The sequence below is a fragment of the Larus michahellis genome, chromosome 1 (assembly GCF_964199755.1).
Source record: "Larus michahellis chromosome 1, bLarMic1.1, whole genome shotgun sequence".
Classification (NCBI taxonomy): domain Eukaryota; kingdom Metazoa; phylum Chordata; class Aves; order Charadriiformes; family Laridae; genus Larus; species Larus michahellis.
Window position 1 is genome coordinate 91,113,461 of NC_133896.1, and position 16,903 is coordinate 91,130,363.

At 43.4% G+C, this 16,903-nt stretch overlaps 1 protein-coding gene across 35 annotated transcripts in view; it reads right to left on the reverse strand.

Annotated features, from left to right (window-relative positions):
* The window catches only part of LOC141744762 (rap1 GTPase-activating protein 1-like), a 52,536-nt gene extending 39,841 nt beyond the window's left edge, over positions 1-12,695 (reverse strand). For 26 of the 35 annotated variants that reach the window (XR_012587591.1, XR_012587604.1, XR_012587596.1 and 23 more), the window contains exons 1-3: positions 8,633-9,047; positions 4,546-4,639; positions 3,617-3,652 (exon numbers count right to left, since the gene is read on the reverse strand). Coding sequence is in view for 30 of the 35 variants with exons in the window: in XM_074591532.1 (XP_074447633.1) it covers positions 3,617-3,652; positions 4,546-4,639; positions 8,633-8,676 (174 nt within the window). In the remaining 5 variants the exon portion in view is untranslated. Of the gene's footprint in view, positions 1-3,616; positions 3,653-4,545; positions 4,640-7,361; positions 7,438-8,632; positions 9,048-11,852 lie in introns of those variants that run through there. The other 9 variants (XM_074591550.1, XM_074591513.1, XM_074591542.1 and 6 more) reach the window with 4 other exon arrangements.
* Between the last annotated feature and the right edge of the window lie 4,208 nt (positions 12,696-16,903).

The following is a 16,903-nucleotide window of genomic DNA, read 5'->3' on the forward strand; positions in this document are numbered from 1 at the left end:
CATGCAAGTACAAAGCAGGCCCAGCCTCCCAGAACAAACTGTGGAAAGTACTGGGACAAACTTGCTATGCACAGGGGGATTTCTGCACACAGAAATGGAGGTTGGGAAACTGCAATTTTGTAAGATCTCTCTCCCCTTCCTTGGCATTTTTGGCAGATCTGATAACTGCAAAAATTTTCCACTTTCAAAGGAGGTGCTGGTAGAAGACCAGTATCTCAGAGAGGCCTAAGGGAAAACTTCCTAGGCTGCAGTAAAGGATCTGCTGTTCATATCTGAGACTCTACAGAGAGCTGAGGAATGTGCAAGCACATTCCATGACTCTGCACTGTTAAAGGAGCTCCTGGTAGCCTGGGAGCAGAAGACGTAGGCCTAAATCTACCAACCTCTCCTCTGGAGTGAAGCTTAAGATACTGGCAAAGATCTAATTCAGTCTTGGGCCATAGAGTCCAAAGCTTTATTTCAGAGGGGACTTACAGCATAAGTACTGCAGGGAACTTACAGCATAAGTTGTTGAAGTGTCAAAGCATGGGCAGAACAACTGGTTGATGTAGGCCACGAGGATGATCAGAGGGCTGGAGCACATCTTTTACAAAGACAGGCTGAGAGAGTTGGGATTGTTCAGCCTGGAGAAGAGAAGGCTCTGGGGAGACCTTATAGTGGCCTTTCAGTACCTGAAGGGTACTGAAGAAAGCTGGGGAGGGACAAGGGCATGTAGTGACAGGACAAGGGGCAATGGTTTTAAACTAGAGCAGGGTAGGTTAAGATTAGACATTGGGAAGAAGTTCTTTACGGTGAGGGTGGTGAGACACTGGAACCTGTTGCCCAGAGAGGTGGTGGAGGCCCCATCCCTGGAGACATTCAAGGCCAGGCTTGATGAGGCTCTGAGCAACCTGATCTAGTTGAAGATGTCCCTGCTTACTGCAGGGGGGTTGGACTAGATGACCTTTAATGGTCCCTTCCAACCCAACACATTCTATGGTTCTATGATTCTATGATCACTGTCATTCCTCAAAAGGGAGAGGCATAAACTACAGCAGTTTCAGCCACCTGTGGAGACACCCATCTGGTTTGGTCCAGTTTGGCTTGCAGCGCTGCCTTTACGGAAAGACTTTCCCTCACTGTTTTCCTGGGTCACTTATTGTAGACAGCAGTGGTCTGGGAAACCAATATTCCCAGGGTCTTTTACAGGGGAAACACCTGGCCTGAGCAGGATGAAAAAATGGACAGCAGAGGAAAAAGCCTTCCAGACCCACAGTTGGGTCCAAAATGGCACAACAATGCTGTGATAGCACATGTTTTTTACAGGGAGACGGCAGTGCCTTGAGGGAACTAGTTCAAAATGGACAACTTGGATATAAAAGGGGACACAGGAAAGCAAAAACATGAAAGTAGTTGTGAGAAAATAAGACTGAAGGCTATGTTGAACTGTCATGAACGCAGAATAGAGGTAGTGAACATCACACCATAAAACACAAAAGCAGGTAGGTGAAGAGGGGTTGGTTATGCAAGTATGTAAAGACCTAAAACATCTGAGTTTATTGGCTGAAATAAGATTTGCTTGCTTTTCAACTGCTTGCACTGCAGAGTAATCTAGGAAAATGTATTCCTATGTGTCCTTAACAAAGTATTTACTATGACTTCATTACATCTGTGTGCATAGAACAATGTGACCAGTAGCCCATTTACTTCAAGTAATGATTATTAAGATTAAACAGGAAAAAAAAAAAAAAGGTAAACTTCCTTCCTAGATGTCGGGGACAGGTTTCAGTTTAAAAAGAGAGCACAACTTCACCTGTTAATTCATCACACATAATGAAATGGCTATGTTAATTTTCAGTCAAACAATTATACTCCAATCCAACTATTAAAGTACTCAAAAGTACTGTGGCTTTGTTGTTGTTATTTTACAGGAGAAACATCCAAGTCTCCAATTTTGCCTTTTACTCACTTGATTGCTGCTGAAAATCCCAGATTTAATTTTCAAGAATAATTCACTAAATCTAAAGGATAGCCAGAGTCAAATGGAAGGAAAAGGAAAGAAAAAAACAAACAAACAACCAAAATAAATAAAGACTTAGTAAAAATATAAAGAAAGATCAAAACAAATAATATAAAGAAATATTGGGGGGAGTTTTTTCTTTTGGAAAACACCACTCTTCCCTTCTTTCAAAAAATTGCTGTCATACTTAAGCAGCAGTTATTAATTCTCCTAGTGCAAGACAGGTGACAAAACAAGCTAAATTAAAGAAAAATACCACGCCACTATACAGTCTTAACAATGGGCAGATAAGAAATGAATACAGATGCAAAATTAGGTGGTCTACATATGTTGGAAATTCTCATCAGCTCCCTCTGTTATATCTCTAACTAAAGAGGTACAAATCTAGCGAGAGACAGTTTTCATATGGTAAAGTGGGAGCTAAGAAACACTGAGAATCTTAAGCAACACAGTCTTCTAGTAAGGGACATCTGCTAGTGATTCTTCCTTATTTCAAAAAGGTTCCAGATTTCAAAAGGCCTGGGGAGGATTGTCATACCTTTCAACATGTGCTTGAACTGAACAAGCAGCTCTGCACGCTCCAGCTTACTTTCTAGCACAGAGTTAAATGAGCCAGGCAGGCTTACAGAGCCTGTGATTCTAAAGCCCTGAGCATATATCCCAAACATACTTCGGGTGTCAGAACAGTGGTTTCAAGGTCTGTGTCTGTCTACACATAAATACATAGAATATATACCTTCGGCCCCTCCTTACCCCATTTCTCCTTTCTAGTCTGCCAAATAGTACACTTCAGCCTCATAACACCGTACTCAGCATTTTGCTGCTACCTTCCACCTCCTCACCTTTATAGTCCCAGCAAAGTCTTGCTTTTTCCTCACGTACATAATTCGATCACCCAAATTCCAGAAAAATAAGTTAATATTTTGCTGAAAGTTAAATTCCTGCACATAGCAAAAGGCAGGCATTACTTGCCGTGTTATGTGTCATGTTAGGTCAAAGTTAACCACAGCATTTTAAAGAAGGTGTACCACTCAGAAAATATTAGTAGTCTGTAAGGATGCTCTGAGAACAGAGCTTCTGAAAATTTTGTTTTCAAATATTTTGTTGTAAGATATATACCATATATTACTGTCTCTTCATTTTGTAGGGCAGGGGTTTTTTCCCTTTTACTCTATTTTAAGTTTATAATGTAATATATGCAACTAAAATGCATGCATTTCCATAAGTGAATTAATCCAGAGTCATTCTTTCTTGTGCAAGTTAAAGACGGGGCCTACAGTAGTTATTTATTAAACTGTTTGACCTTGATAAATGCAAATATCTTAATGCAACTTTGATTTTCTCTCAGAATCACACTTGTGCAAAGAGCAGACAGAATTATAATAATTTGTGTCTATTCCTTCCATCATGCTGGTTGGAAAAATGAACACAGGAAAATGCTTGCGAAACTGCATTTAAAAGTAGGTATGGGAGCTTGGGCCTAGAAGAGGTAAATATGCTGCAGGCCCAAATTAAAGGGTATTGGGAGTAGAGTGACAAGAAAAATAGCAGCTGATTATTTGTTTGGCTATGAAAAATCAAGAGATCCCAAAGTTTGGCAGAATAACTTCTCCTTACCTGCATTTTTTCAATCATCTCAAACAAGTCCACAGTCTGTGAAAAGGAAAAGACAAAAGGGAAAAGAATTTAACGTCTGCAGAAGCTAACGTCATCTTTTGTGGTAACCAGATATTGAAAGAGCCATCACGTCCTTCCATGTTTTGGCACAGAAACTACTTGTTTGGTGAAGACAAGATGGAATTGTTCTGGAATGATGGAATCTGAGGCACCTCTCCTATAAAGACAGGCTGAGAGAGTTGGGGTTGTTCAGCCTGGAGAAGAGAAGGCTCCGGGGAGACCTTATAGCAGTCTTCCTGCACCTAAGAGGCCTGCAGGAGAGATGGGGAGGGACCCTTTATCAGGGAGTGGAGCGATAGGAAGAGGGGTAACATTTTAAACTGAAAGACGGTAGATTTAGATTAGATATTAGGAAGAAATTCTTTACTGTGAAGATGGTGAGACACTGGAACAGGTTGCCCAGAGAAGCTGTGGATGCCCCATCCCTGGAAGTGTTCAAGGCCAGGCTGGATGGGGCTTTGAGCAGCCTGGTCTAGTGGGAGGTGTCCCTGCCCAGGGCAGGGGGGTTGGAACTGGATGATCTTTAAGGTCCACTCCAACCCAAACCATTCTATGATTTCTATGATTCCTTAACTGATAGCATGGACAATACAACTGGCCAAATTGTCTTCAGCTTCTGTTGCAAAAGCTTGACGTGGAACCTGATCAGGCAGGTACCAGGAATTCCCCTCTTTCAATGGATGAGACTACTGGCTTAATACTGAATAGCATAAGAAATTATTAAATGAACAAGTTTAGGATTCTCACAGAAGTGGGTAACTACAGCTATAACACATGCATGCACACGAGCTTTCTTTCAGTCATTTCTTCTGCTCAGTGGTTCAAGGCACATTCCAACCCTGAGCCAGAGGAACGTGGACTGCCTTTACCTTGTTGGGGACAGCAGGAGCGAGAGCACATGGAAAGCCTTGAGTGGGAGAGTCTATAACATCACTGAAGCAACGCAGCCCCTCCTCAGATCTCCTGCAAGAGACAGAGGCAGAAGGGAGGAAAAAAAAAAAAAGGGGGGGAAAAAAAAGGAAAAAGAAACATTTCTAACTCTTGGAGAACTCAAGATGCCAGTACTTGCCTGCAGTGCCTCCTTTGTCTTCTGCTTACTCTTCCTCTCCCCAGACCATTTCTTGCCTATGAGGAAGCTGTCATTCCCTGTGAGATTCCCTGAGCTGTCTTAACTTACCACTTGCCACCTGAAACATCATGGATGTAATAGCAAAAATCTTCTGGCCCCGACTGCTCAGTCTCTGTTCACAGGCACCATTTGCCTCACAACTGTCATGTAAGAGCTGAACAATCTTTTTTGCCAAGTTCCTCCTCTATCACAGATTTGCAGCAGAACAAAGGTCTCACAGGAAGCTTTGGGATCAGATCTCAAAACTGAACCATATTAAAAGAGCTGAAAGTTCTGAAATATCACTGAAATCAGCACCTAAAGGACAACACCAATTACCACAGCCTGGGTATTAGTCTCCAAGACAGGAGATGGTGCCAGAACAGAAATTATACACCCTGCAGGAGAGATGCAGGCATGGTTCTGTGGTACCACTGCTGGTAAAGCCAGTGCGCATATTAGATGGGCTTTTGTCTGCACATCTGCTATTGAAAATATATTATTATTTTGGCCCCTGCTGGAGCAGCAACGTATACAAATAGCAGCACCATTTATTTGATTTCATAGAAGAGAAAACAAAAAATAACACAAACAATACACTGTAGTTTAAAAGACATATATTGCATTGCTCATTGCACTCTGGACAGCCTCACTGTTACCTGCAGCTCTCCTGCTGCCGGCTAATAAACTTTCCATGCCATTCACTGATTTTACTAGCAGTCACAACTGGGATTTAAGTCATGGTGAGCGTCACATAGGTGGGGCTGGGAACAAAGCCCAAGTTTCTAATACAAGGGACAAGGCTCCTCCACTTCGGAATGCAATCATGAATTGTTTGTTAGGTCATATAATGCAATTATGAACTGTTACCCTCTAGCTGTTAGATTCATGACGCGTAATGCTTCCGTGCTGAGACACCAGTATCTGTAAGTCACACAGACTCTTGCTTTGAAACCAGTGGCTACATTCCCTGTTGTATGGAAATATAACGTATTTCTATAATCATGAAGCTACACTCTATTACAAGCTCCAAGAATCTCTATGCCCACCAACTCTCTGACAAGTCACAAACTATGTGGGTAGCCCAATGGCATCACGTAACTTGTAGACAGGCTGATCTACACAAAGAAACACAATGCTTCCATCCTGCAACTTTCTCCTAAAACTCAAATGAGAGAGATCTGTGTAATGCATCTAAAGATTAAATCCATAATGTATATGGGAGGGAAGATGTAGGAGTCAGTCTTGACATCCTCACATAAATATTGGAGTAGTCAGATGGCAAATGTACTTCAAATTAATATTAATATTATACCAGCACATGCTTTACTTATCATTTTAGTCATTTACTTGAAGCATGTTTGGGACTAACAAAATTTATGTCCAAGGCAGTACATGAAAGATTTTCATTGTTTCTTTTAGTAAGCTGAAGTTCCTGTTCTGTGAGCCCTAAAAAGCTAAGAACTTAATTTGATAAATTCACATTTTCAGAAACTAGCCATCTCCACAGAAGTGCAGTATTAGAACTTCTGTGCAACTGGATGCTCTGGGGCCTTGTTGCATGCTATAGTGTTTTTCTTTGGCTGTCACTGGTTTGAATACCAAAGCATTCAGTAGAGAGTAAAATACACACCTGTCTCATGAAAATCTGTCAACTCCTACATGAGGTCAGCGTGGCCAGTCCTGTCCCTGTTCTCTCACTGTAAATTCATCTCTACACTTTGGACTGACCTGAGCACTTCGTGCAGCAACTGCTTCTCACCATTCAATTCCAGTACAGTTCTATTGTCAAAATGACTCCAGCAGATGCAAAAATCACTGGTCTTATCATACATTTAAAGATGTTCTCAATTCTATAATTATCCCAGATTAGGAATGTGCTGAGGGACTTTAAAAATCCAGGAGAACGATTTAGATTTTATGTTATGTTTTACAAAATAACACAAAAATTTGGGGCCATTGTAACTATTGTTTGAAAGTCCAGTTGTGAATTTTGAATTTCTGGAATTAGAAGCACTAAGCTTTATTTATAGAAAGATAATATACTTCTTTTCAAATTGGAGCTTCAAACTCTTTGACCACAGAAAAGCAGAATAACGTCCTTCTGAAAAAGAAAAGCAATTCTGCAGACTGGGAGAGGAATACGTGTACTTGCTGAAGCTTTATTTTTAGGAAACGGCAACAAGGGGAAGCAGAGGGCAGAGAAAATGCTGAAGACTAAACTAGGATTTTACTAGCGACAGTAACTAGTGCATTAATTTCAAGCAGGTAGCCAAGCTAAAAGTAGGCAGTGCTGATCCACTGCTAAAGACTCCACTCCCAATACTGAAACTGTGCAAGAAGCACCTTTGCAGACCTCTAAGCCACTATCTCCACACACACACAACTCGGCTCATGTCCTGTATTCCAATCTGGCAGCATCCTCTGCTATTTCAGTCCTGGGATCTCTCTATACAGCTCTCAAAATCATTCCTATCTACTATAGCTGAGCCAGTTCAATAACCAAGTCAATGCAAATACTTGCTCCAAGAAAAACACAAATCGGCCTTGACAGATTTCATACATCCTTTCACCCACCTTTCATAAGTATTCCAGAGGTAAAGGGGATTTGTTGTGCTCTAAAGAGCGAAGTGCCCCAAATCCTCAGGGAACGTTCACAGGGAAGCAGGTGTATAGCTATTGTAAAAATGCTTGCTAATCTGGAAGCCTTCCAGTATGAAAAACAATATGGCACAATTTGCAGCTAATTATGGAATGACAGTCAGTATAATATCCCGTGTCCCTGCCTGATGAGTGATTCTTGAAATGAGATGTTTTGGTATGTTTTTGAAATCATTCACCGGAAGGGACAGGCAACTCAGAAGAACTGAAGCTAATGTGAAACAAGAGCAGGCCTGAAATGCTCATAAGGAAAATTCCGAGCAACCACTTCCCTTGAGCAACAGCTTCTGCTCTTTCACTCCCTTTTTTCTCCTTTAGAGAGACATATTTGCTCTACCAAATAAGATTTTTAGGTATTCAGTGTGAAAACACGACATGAATAGCCTTACTACTAACACCAGCTTTGAATTTTGCTCACACACAGATTCCTAAAATTCAAGAAAAAGAATTACCAAGACAGAAATAGGAAAAGGAAGCAACTACCACGGATGAAATGCAGTTTGTGTGCTCTAAGCTGGTCACAAACTTTTCTGCCCATAGGCACTCGACTTCCACTTAGGAACTTCACTTCCAGCTGCTGGGGAGCTCCTACCCCTCCCGCGGGAGCCACTGCTCGAACATGCAGCCAGTCTCTGCTCAGGGCTTTCTGAGTGTACCGAAAAGGCCCAGAGAACCCAGCTAGCTCTGGCTGCCCACCGGCTACCACCCTGCAGGTCAGGAAAAAGAACTCCCGAGGGAAATCGATCTCGTCGCGCAGCCGCACTCCCGAGAAGTCCGAACTGGGGATCTCCGCCACTCCCGGGGAGGCAGGAGAAAAGCAAACGAGCCTCCCTCCCTCCCTCCCGCTCTTCCCCTTCAGCGAGAGGAGCCCCTCGCCAGCCTCACTCGCCCGCCTCCTCCCGACCAGAGCGGGGCCCGGGGCGGGAGGGACCGCAGTGGCTCCGCTGGCAGCGGGGACCGGCCCCAACGCCAGACCTGCCGGGCCGGGGGACACGGCCATCGCCTTCCCCCTCCTCGGCTCCCCGCTCTTTCAGACAACACGTGAGGGCTCTTCCTCCTGCTTCCCACGACGTGGGGGAGGGACCCGCTCCACCGCTTCGCCCCAAGCGCCTCCAGCCGGTCCCGGTCCCCGTCCCCGGGCTGCCGGGGGAAAGGCCGGGTCGCCCAGTACCGGTACCGGTACATACCCTCCGCAGGCTCCAGCAGGGAAGGCGCGCTCCCGGGAAAACATGCTGGGCTGCTCCGCTGAGTCAGCTCCCGGCTTCCCTTCCTCGGGAGCCTCCTCTCCTCCCGCCTCGCCATGGAGAAGGGCACAGGCTCCCCCCCGGCTCCCTGCGAAGCCCCGGCTCCCGCCCTCACCCCTCCTCCTGCTCCCGGGCCGGGCTTCAAAGGAGGGACGGCAAAGGGCACCTCACAGCCGGGACCGGGCCCAGCGGCACAGGGAAAGACGGAGAGAAAGAAGAGACGTGGAGGAAGATGAGACAACGGAGGATGGGACAATGAGTTCTGCCCTTCCTCCGCTGTGGAAGATCAGTTCCCCCTGGATTTCCCCTTTCTGGGGGATCCGCGGGTGGTGCGCAGCCTGCAAGAGCACTCTGCGGGGACAGCGGAGCCGAGGAAGCTGTACTCCGGGTTGTCGGTGATGGTAAGACAAGCAGTATTGGACAAGGACAGCAGAGGGGTCCTTTATTCAACTCTGCTGTAGAGTTAAGAGCTCTCCCCAAACTCGCAGTATCCAGAGGGAAAAGTGAGCATCAAGGCAGTCCTCCACAACTTCCCATTCCCTTCAAGGGAAGACCTTGGTATTTGGAGCTGATATGCATCAATTACTACAGAGATTTGGCTCTACCCCCCCCTTATGAAATAGCTCACTGACCTAACATGTAAGCTATTCTCTAGGGAAGCTCAAATTCTGAGAGGTCAGATACCCCTTAACCACGTGTATTTGCATTCACTCATCAACGATCATCACTCCTGATAAAAACTGAGGATAAGAACACGCTCTTCCATTGCGAGAGTGTGCCTATACTTGTGCTTCAATAACAACACACACCTCTTCTGGACACGTTTTTTTTTCCTGTCATTCCCAATTTCATTCCACAGGATGATGTAATGTTTCCTTTTTACATCAACAGCTTTTACATTTGCCTTTACATAAAGGCAGCAGCTACAACCTTATGCCAAGCGTCAGCCTCACACTGGATTTGTTCATATTCACGAAGGGGAGAGTAGGAAACACAGAACAAGAGACAGAATTTGACAGAGGAGCCAGAGAGCTAGGAAAAGACACACAGAGGGAAAGCAGAATGCAGAGACCAGACAGAAAACATGAGATAGCTAATATACATGGGCAAAAAGAAACATGGAGAAAGCAAGCAGCTACATCAAAGTTTTAGGGATAAGAGTGTAGCAATTTTGTCCTAATGCTTCCTATAAATTCTATTCCTATGAATTCCACTATAAATTCCTATATTCTATGAATTTCTATAAATTCCATAGAAATTATTGTGGGGGCTTCAAGGGCCTGTGGGTGGGAAAAGAGACTGTAAGGAATCAATCAAGGTAGGTGACAACTTTGAATGGACAAAGAAAGGATCCACGTGCTATTTTTAGGAACTTGCATGGAGGCCAGGTGTTTCCATTTCCTCCTGTCTATCTCTTTTTTTTTTTTTTTTTTTCCTTTTTTTTTTGTTTTCACCCCTGCAGCAGATCTGATGCTGGAGTATGGGCTAACTCATACAGCCGACCTCCTCGCTCCAACCCAAACGCTTCCCAGTGGTCCAGGGCGTTGAATTACAAGAGCTGCTCTCTGCACAAGCAGGTCGTACTCATTCACTTGAATCTCTGAGCAGAGATGTGACTGGGCCAAGGCCAAGAGCCAAGCTTGCCAGTGCTGCTGCCTCCAGGAAGGAGGAAGAGACATTATTTTCTGCTGCTAGAGGGGGCTGCCAGCAGTAACTACTGCCCTCCCCCATCCCAGGGAGAGGGGGAGTATCGGCAGCCATAGGAAGCCTGGCCGTGGGGAAAGCAAAGTATACAGAGGGGCCCAGGTCTTTCTGCCATTCTTCGGCAGCTTGCCACTCCAGACAAGAGCCAACTTTGTTCACATACAAAAACACACCGGGCTCAGCTTTCATTTAACCGTCTCACAGATTTACCTAACTTCCCGTGCAACTCCAGTTGTGCACAAAGCCCTCAAGACCCACTAGCAAACAATTATTAAATAGCCTAATTACTGTTCTAATTACCCTCCTTCAGCAATAATCATACGAGTAAATCACTTCCACACGTAAGCAAATCACATGTCCCCTTTCCCCTTACTATTCCTCAACTTACAAGCAAGCTAACAAGTGTTACTATTTACACAGCTGATGCAACGATATCACCTAATATAAGCCTTTAGTTGTACTAAGCAGATTGAGTTCCTAATATTTGCATTCTTATATGACTAATTCCGTGTACTTATTGTCTTACATTGTAATTCATATATTTATCTGTATTTGCATAGATCATTATGCATTTGATATTCATTGTGTGTTTTAGGGACTGACACACAAGTTCCTGTTCTTTCAGGTATCCTTATAGGTCTGTTAATATATGTATTACAGAAATTGTTGTCTATACCTTTTGCTATGTATTCTTCCAGTTTTTGTTAACAGAATTTTTTCATTCTTATAACTGCGTTATCATTTTATCTTGCTCACATAGGAAAAATCCGTATTAGCTGTAGCACAGAAATTGATGTCTGCAATTTTATTAATTATTTGAGTCATTGTAAGAACATCAGAAGCTGTGCAGTAAACACAGCAGCATATCCTTCAATGCTAAACTCTTCAGGGCAGAAACTGTCTTTTTTTTAATGTATTGCTACAATATTACACTCAGTCCTCACAAACTCCTAGACGCACCCACAGACAGAACAGATACATGTTTTCACGTGAGCTGTTTCCACTGATCTATGCACACAGCTTCTAAAAATAGTACTTAGTGTGCACAGACAGCACCTCCCGCTGCCCACTTGGACTCATCCTGTTATGCCAAAGGTTGACAGAATTGGGGTGGGATTCCTTGGAGTCTGGGCAGACCCTCTTTCATGCCCCTCCATCTCTTCAGTCTGTCTCATTTCCTGCACAGACATCTGCTGTCTCTCGCTCTCTCTTTCTAATTGCTTCTCTACACAATGCAGTATAACACAATGTCTTTTAAAAAGCGTACAGACACTTTCCCTGCTGAGGCTGAAACTGCCCCAAGATCCATCCATTACACAACGCCACGCCAGCAGCAGAAAAGATCTGGATCAACCCTCCCCCAGCTGTCTTTGCTCCCATTCCTTCTAGATGCAAAATATACTTAATTGGCATTGCAGGCAAGACGAGAATAAAAGCAGCTAAGCTGTTCATCCCCTACCTGAGCAGGGATCTCTCATTCCCAGCTGGTGAGCGGATGGAGACAGGGAACCCAGCTGCTCTCCGTTCCTCGCACTATCAATTATTCACGTAGGTTGCAGTGTCCTCCCTCTCCCTCCCTCCCTTTCTCTTCCGCTGCCCCCACCTGCGGATGAATGGAGAGGGAGCAGGTCAGTGCTGTCATACTTGAAACTAGAGATCATCGTCGATTGAACAGACAGCCTGTGGAGCAGCTGGGCTCTTAAGCAGAGAAGCTCGGTCCTAGGGGAAGGGGCCAGACCCGCAGCTCCATAGGTGGAGCATGGGCAGCTCTGTACACCCACATCCTGCTCCCTGCACTTCTAATCCCAGACCTGCAGGGATGACCTTTAAAAATGACAGGGGGCTTTTTTTTTTTGTTTGGTTGTTTTTTGTTTTTTGTTTTTTTTTTTTTCTTGTTTGGGTTTTTTCCCACAGAAAAGCACATTTCTTTAGTTCTCTCAAGTATAATGATAGCTATTTGGTGACAGCAAACTGGGTCATGCGGATTCATGTGTATAGATGAGAGTAGGAAGGGAAAGTAGCAGGCTGGGAAAACCTGAAAAATGCTTACTTAGTACCGACTTAGTCCCATAGCAAAGGCACCGAAATAGGATAATCTGAGGGGACAGGATGACATGGTACTTTCTGCAAATGCTTTTGGTGATCATGGGCCAAGAGACTGACCTGTGGATTGGAATGGTTGTTCAGTCGCAATTTTTGTAGGTAATTAAAGAATTTACTATGTGGTACCAGTCTTAGGCTATAGTAAAATTAGTTCTGCAGACCTAGGTGAAGGCATTTAAAGCATTTTCCTTTTGTAAAGGGCTACTACCTATAACTGGGATACTGCTTTAGATCCATCTCAGAGCAAAATTAGGTTTAATTCCCAGGCCAAATTAACCACTCCATTTTACACCGAAGTAGCTCAGCCCGACTCATACTGGTTCCATCAATCTGACGGGTAGACCTAATAGGTCATCTCAAACATCACAGTAATTTCTTCTATTAATTCTTCCCATGACCACATCCATGGCAGAGGCACCACAGCGACAAAAAAAAGCATACTAGGGTGCTCAGAGACTAGGTCATCATTGGCTTTTCTGCCCTATGTAACTTCTCCCATGTTTTGAAAAAAAATCTGCAGGAATTTTACCGGAAATAATAGAGTTTCCTGAAATTGCATTAAAAATGAAGTGCCTAATAAAAACTGTTGGTGTTGCAACCTCAGTTGTGAGTAAGATTCCTGAAAACTGGCAACTCTTTTTCAGAGGGCACGGTGATTGTTTCTATCTACAATTGTTTTTAATTACATTATTGTTTTCAAAGCTTCATGGATCGAGCTTTGTCAAGCTTTTTGCCACAATTATGCAGGCTGGAAATGCTTTATTTTAAATAAAGAAGAAGTCAGCACCTTTTTGTCTTCATATGAGCATGGGAACCAACAAGTTCTACAGATGGAACAAGGAATTTCCCATGGACTTGTTTTGTGTAGTTGTTCCAGGTCTAAGAACTTGGACTGAATCTGCTGGAGCACTTACAGGACCCTTCCCGTGTGCTGAATCTTTGATGAGGTCTACTCTTTTGGGACATTTAGGGGAATTTTTTTTCCTGGTTGGCCATCTTAATTAAGTTTATAGGAACCTTTTCTGTGAGATAAGAGTACAAATTCTTTCTGCGATAATTATCAAAGCTATATCAAAGAGATAATTATCAAATTATCCAAATATAATTTTGAGAAAATTATCAAATGAACAAACTATCTTTGAGACCTTGATCCTCTAATTTTAGTAGAAGATAACTATTCCAAAGCTTACTAAGGGATAATGGTGTACGGACACACCCACACCGACTGTCTAAAGTATGTTTTGCTTACAGAAAAGTAGGCTAAGAACAAAGTACGGTAAAACTCAATAAAAGTAAGAAAACTGGCATTGTAAATATTAGAAAAGCAGTCATGCTTAGCTTTTCAGTAAGCAGCAAATATTGATACCTATATATCTACCTACAGATATAGGAGCATAAATTTATGCATTTTATTCTGAATATTAGACTCATGCTGGACTTATTGTGTGATTATTCTGGTATCTTACAATTTTAAATGAGTATTATTCATAACCTGATTAATAAAATTATAACATCGTGCCATTTCTACAAGACTTTCAATCACCTTTAGATTATAAACTGACTGGGTCTTCACATTTGTCTATAAAGAATCTAGAAGAAATTGTTTCCATGTAAGTACTAACTCTTCACGTTTCCTTGCCACCGTTCCCTGAAGATCTCGCAGTACGTTATTGATATTGGTTCTCATTATTACCACTATTCCATGTATGGATAAATGGCACAGAGAGACTAACCCTCACTGTCACCCAGAGCTAGGAAAAGCCTAACAGAGCTCCCAGTCCATCAGTACAGTTGCAGAAACAGCTTGAGACACCTGTGTACCACACTGACACCAGGGCAGTCCCACTCGGATCAGTCAGCTGATCTGGTGATGTCCTGAGTGCTGGTGCAATGAAGGGGACTGGAATAAGTGGCCAGGGATAGAAATGCGATATGGCAGGACTCCCTTTTTTGAAAGCAACGGTATTTAAAACTGGCCCGTGAAACTGCATCATCAATCACCTGGCAGAGCCCCTAGATAACAACTCCATTTATTTTCAAGCTTTGGGCAAAGTTGCCTGCTAGTAGAACTTAATGATATGAGAAATATTTATTAATTTATCTGACTGACAGTGCTGTATGAACTGGGGAAGGTTTTGGCAGTATACTCTGGATATTTGTCAACAGGGAAAATTCATATGGATGGAAGTTAAGGAATTACTTGCTAATTTCAGAGATGACTGAAATGGCCACAGTTCAGAAAAGAGGAAGCAGCTCCTCCACAGAAGTGACATCCAGGTTCTCACATATGTGCACAGTAGAAGCACAGAGGTAACATTCAAGTTGCACCAAGGAAAATTTCAGCTATGTGTAAGGAAAATTTGGTTCCTTCTATGAGGGCGGTTCAGTAATGGGAATAAGTGCCAAGAGAGGTTGAGTAATCTCCATTCTTGGAGATCTTCAGAAGATGTATGGACGAGGCCCTGAGCAACCTATTCTAGCTTTGAAGTTGTCCATTTTGTGCAGGGTAGTTGACCTAAATGAGACCTTTCCGTCCTAATGTATTCTATGATTTATTCACTGCATGTGAGAACACCCATGGCATGAAATATTCAAAAGCTCAAAGTTCATTGTTTCAGTATGAAATGTAAGAGCTTCAAGTTCTGCAGTGTATAAGATAATAACCAAGTTGAAATTCTTCACCACCGGTTTTCCACCCAGAAGTCATCAAGTTTTGTAATAATTCAGCAGGTAAATTTTTTCTTGGCATACGTGAGAGCACTCCGAAAATCAGAAAGAGTTTGTAGCATCCATCAAGTCTTGCCCTGGAAGTATATCGCAGGTGCTCAACAAGAGAATAGCTCTGGCAGATGGAAAATCTGAGATGCAAGGACAGCTGTAGTAATGGAAGGCACTCTAATAAACCCACATTTTGCAAACAATAGTGCATTATCTATATAATAATTATGTCTAAGAGAAAGGACTTAGTTCCTGGGCTTTACTGCACAATTAACTTCATAATTGGCTTTAAATAATAATTTTAACAAAGAAAAACTTTCTTTATACCCTTAGCCAGACCTGTCCCTCAAAAGAAGTAGTATATGGATATACAGTTCAAGTCCCTGAATTACATGTGAAATCATGGCAGAGAAGTGAAAGGATTTCCAGAGTCACAGTAAAAAAGGTGGATGGACAGATCTTTTAGACAGCAGAGAGGCAAGTTATTAGAGTGAGGAAAGGCTGAAGAGCACATAGGTGAAGATATGGGCCTTGCCTGGATTGGGTCAACAAGCTTAACAGTTTGCAGAAATGAAATGGTATTCAAACAAGGGGAATAATAGCAGTCTAGCCCACACAGAAGGACAGGGTGCACACGCAAAGTTTTTGTGCTATGTATGCGCCCACAAGTTTCCAAACTGGCACTAGGACTGCTCAAAAGATACACGGGATGGGGAGGAAGGGACATCAGACCTGGAGGGATGCAGTGTGGGTGAGGACAACAAGGGAACAGCTGGGTGGAAAGGCAATCGGACAAGCAAGTTTCTGTCACAGAATTAGGGATAAAGCTGCTCTCAATTTCTCTGAACCAACTAGGATTATTCCTCACAAACCTCCTGTCGGCCTGAAACCCTGAAGGGAGCAGAAGGGGTTAAAGAAGCCTGCAGTAAAAGGGGTGGCAGGGAGCAGAGCGGCCCCTGCCAGGCCGCCTCAAGCTGGGGAATCCCTGGCGGCAGGACACCATCAGCCCAAAGCCCCCTACTCTGGCAGGAGTGTCCCCCCACAAACACTTCTTTTGGTGACTTCCCGGGAAATGGGAAAGATGCCTTTAAGAGCTGGAGCAGCTGCTTATTAGTGTGGACGGCACGATCCACTGCGGCTCGGCGGGGAGCAGCCAGCAGCCAGCAGCCACAAACTACCATGCCCTCAAAACGTTAGGGAAACCCAACAGGACTTGTACCCCGAGGTACAAAAGTTCGCTTGGACGGAGGAGGAGCTCGTGTTGCTAATTTCTTAGACGTCATCAACACACGAAATGTTGTGAAATTATGTGTTTCAGTAAAACATTTCTATTCCTTTTTTTTTTTTTTTTTTTCATCGAAGGAGGCTGCAAGAGAGCTTAGCAAGATCTCGGCCCTGTTTGCAAGGCACAAAATAAGAGTCAGTCCCCATTCTAAAAAAATTCATGTTCCAGGAGACCTGTGATGAGCCAAGGCATTTGCTTAAAGTCACAGCTGAAAGATTACGCAACTGGAAATTTAACTGCGATTACCTGACTCAGAGTTCAGTTCCTCCGTTACAAGCACAGTCTTCTTGCTCCTCCTTTCCTTGCTATTACTACTCAATAAATGAAAAGCATGGAATACAGTGTCTATCTTTATTTACGGGAAGGGGAGTACATTGTTACTTACTTGAATCAGGACAGTAAAC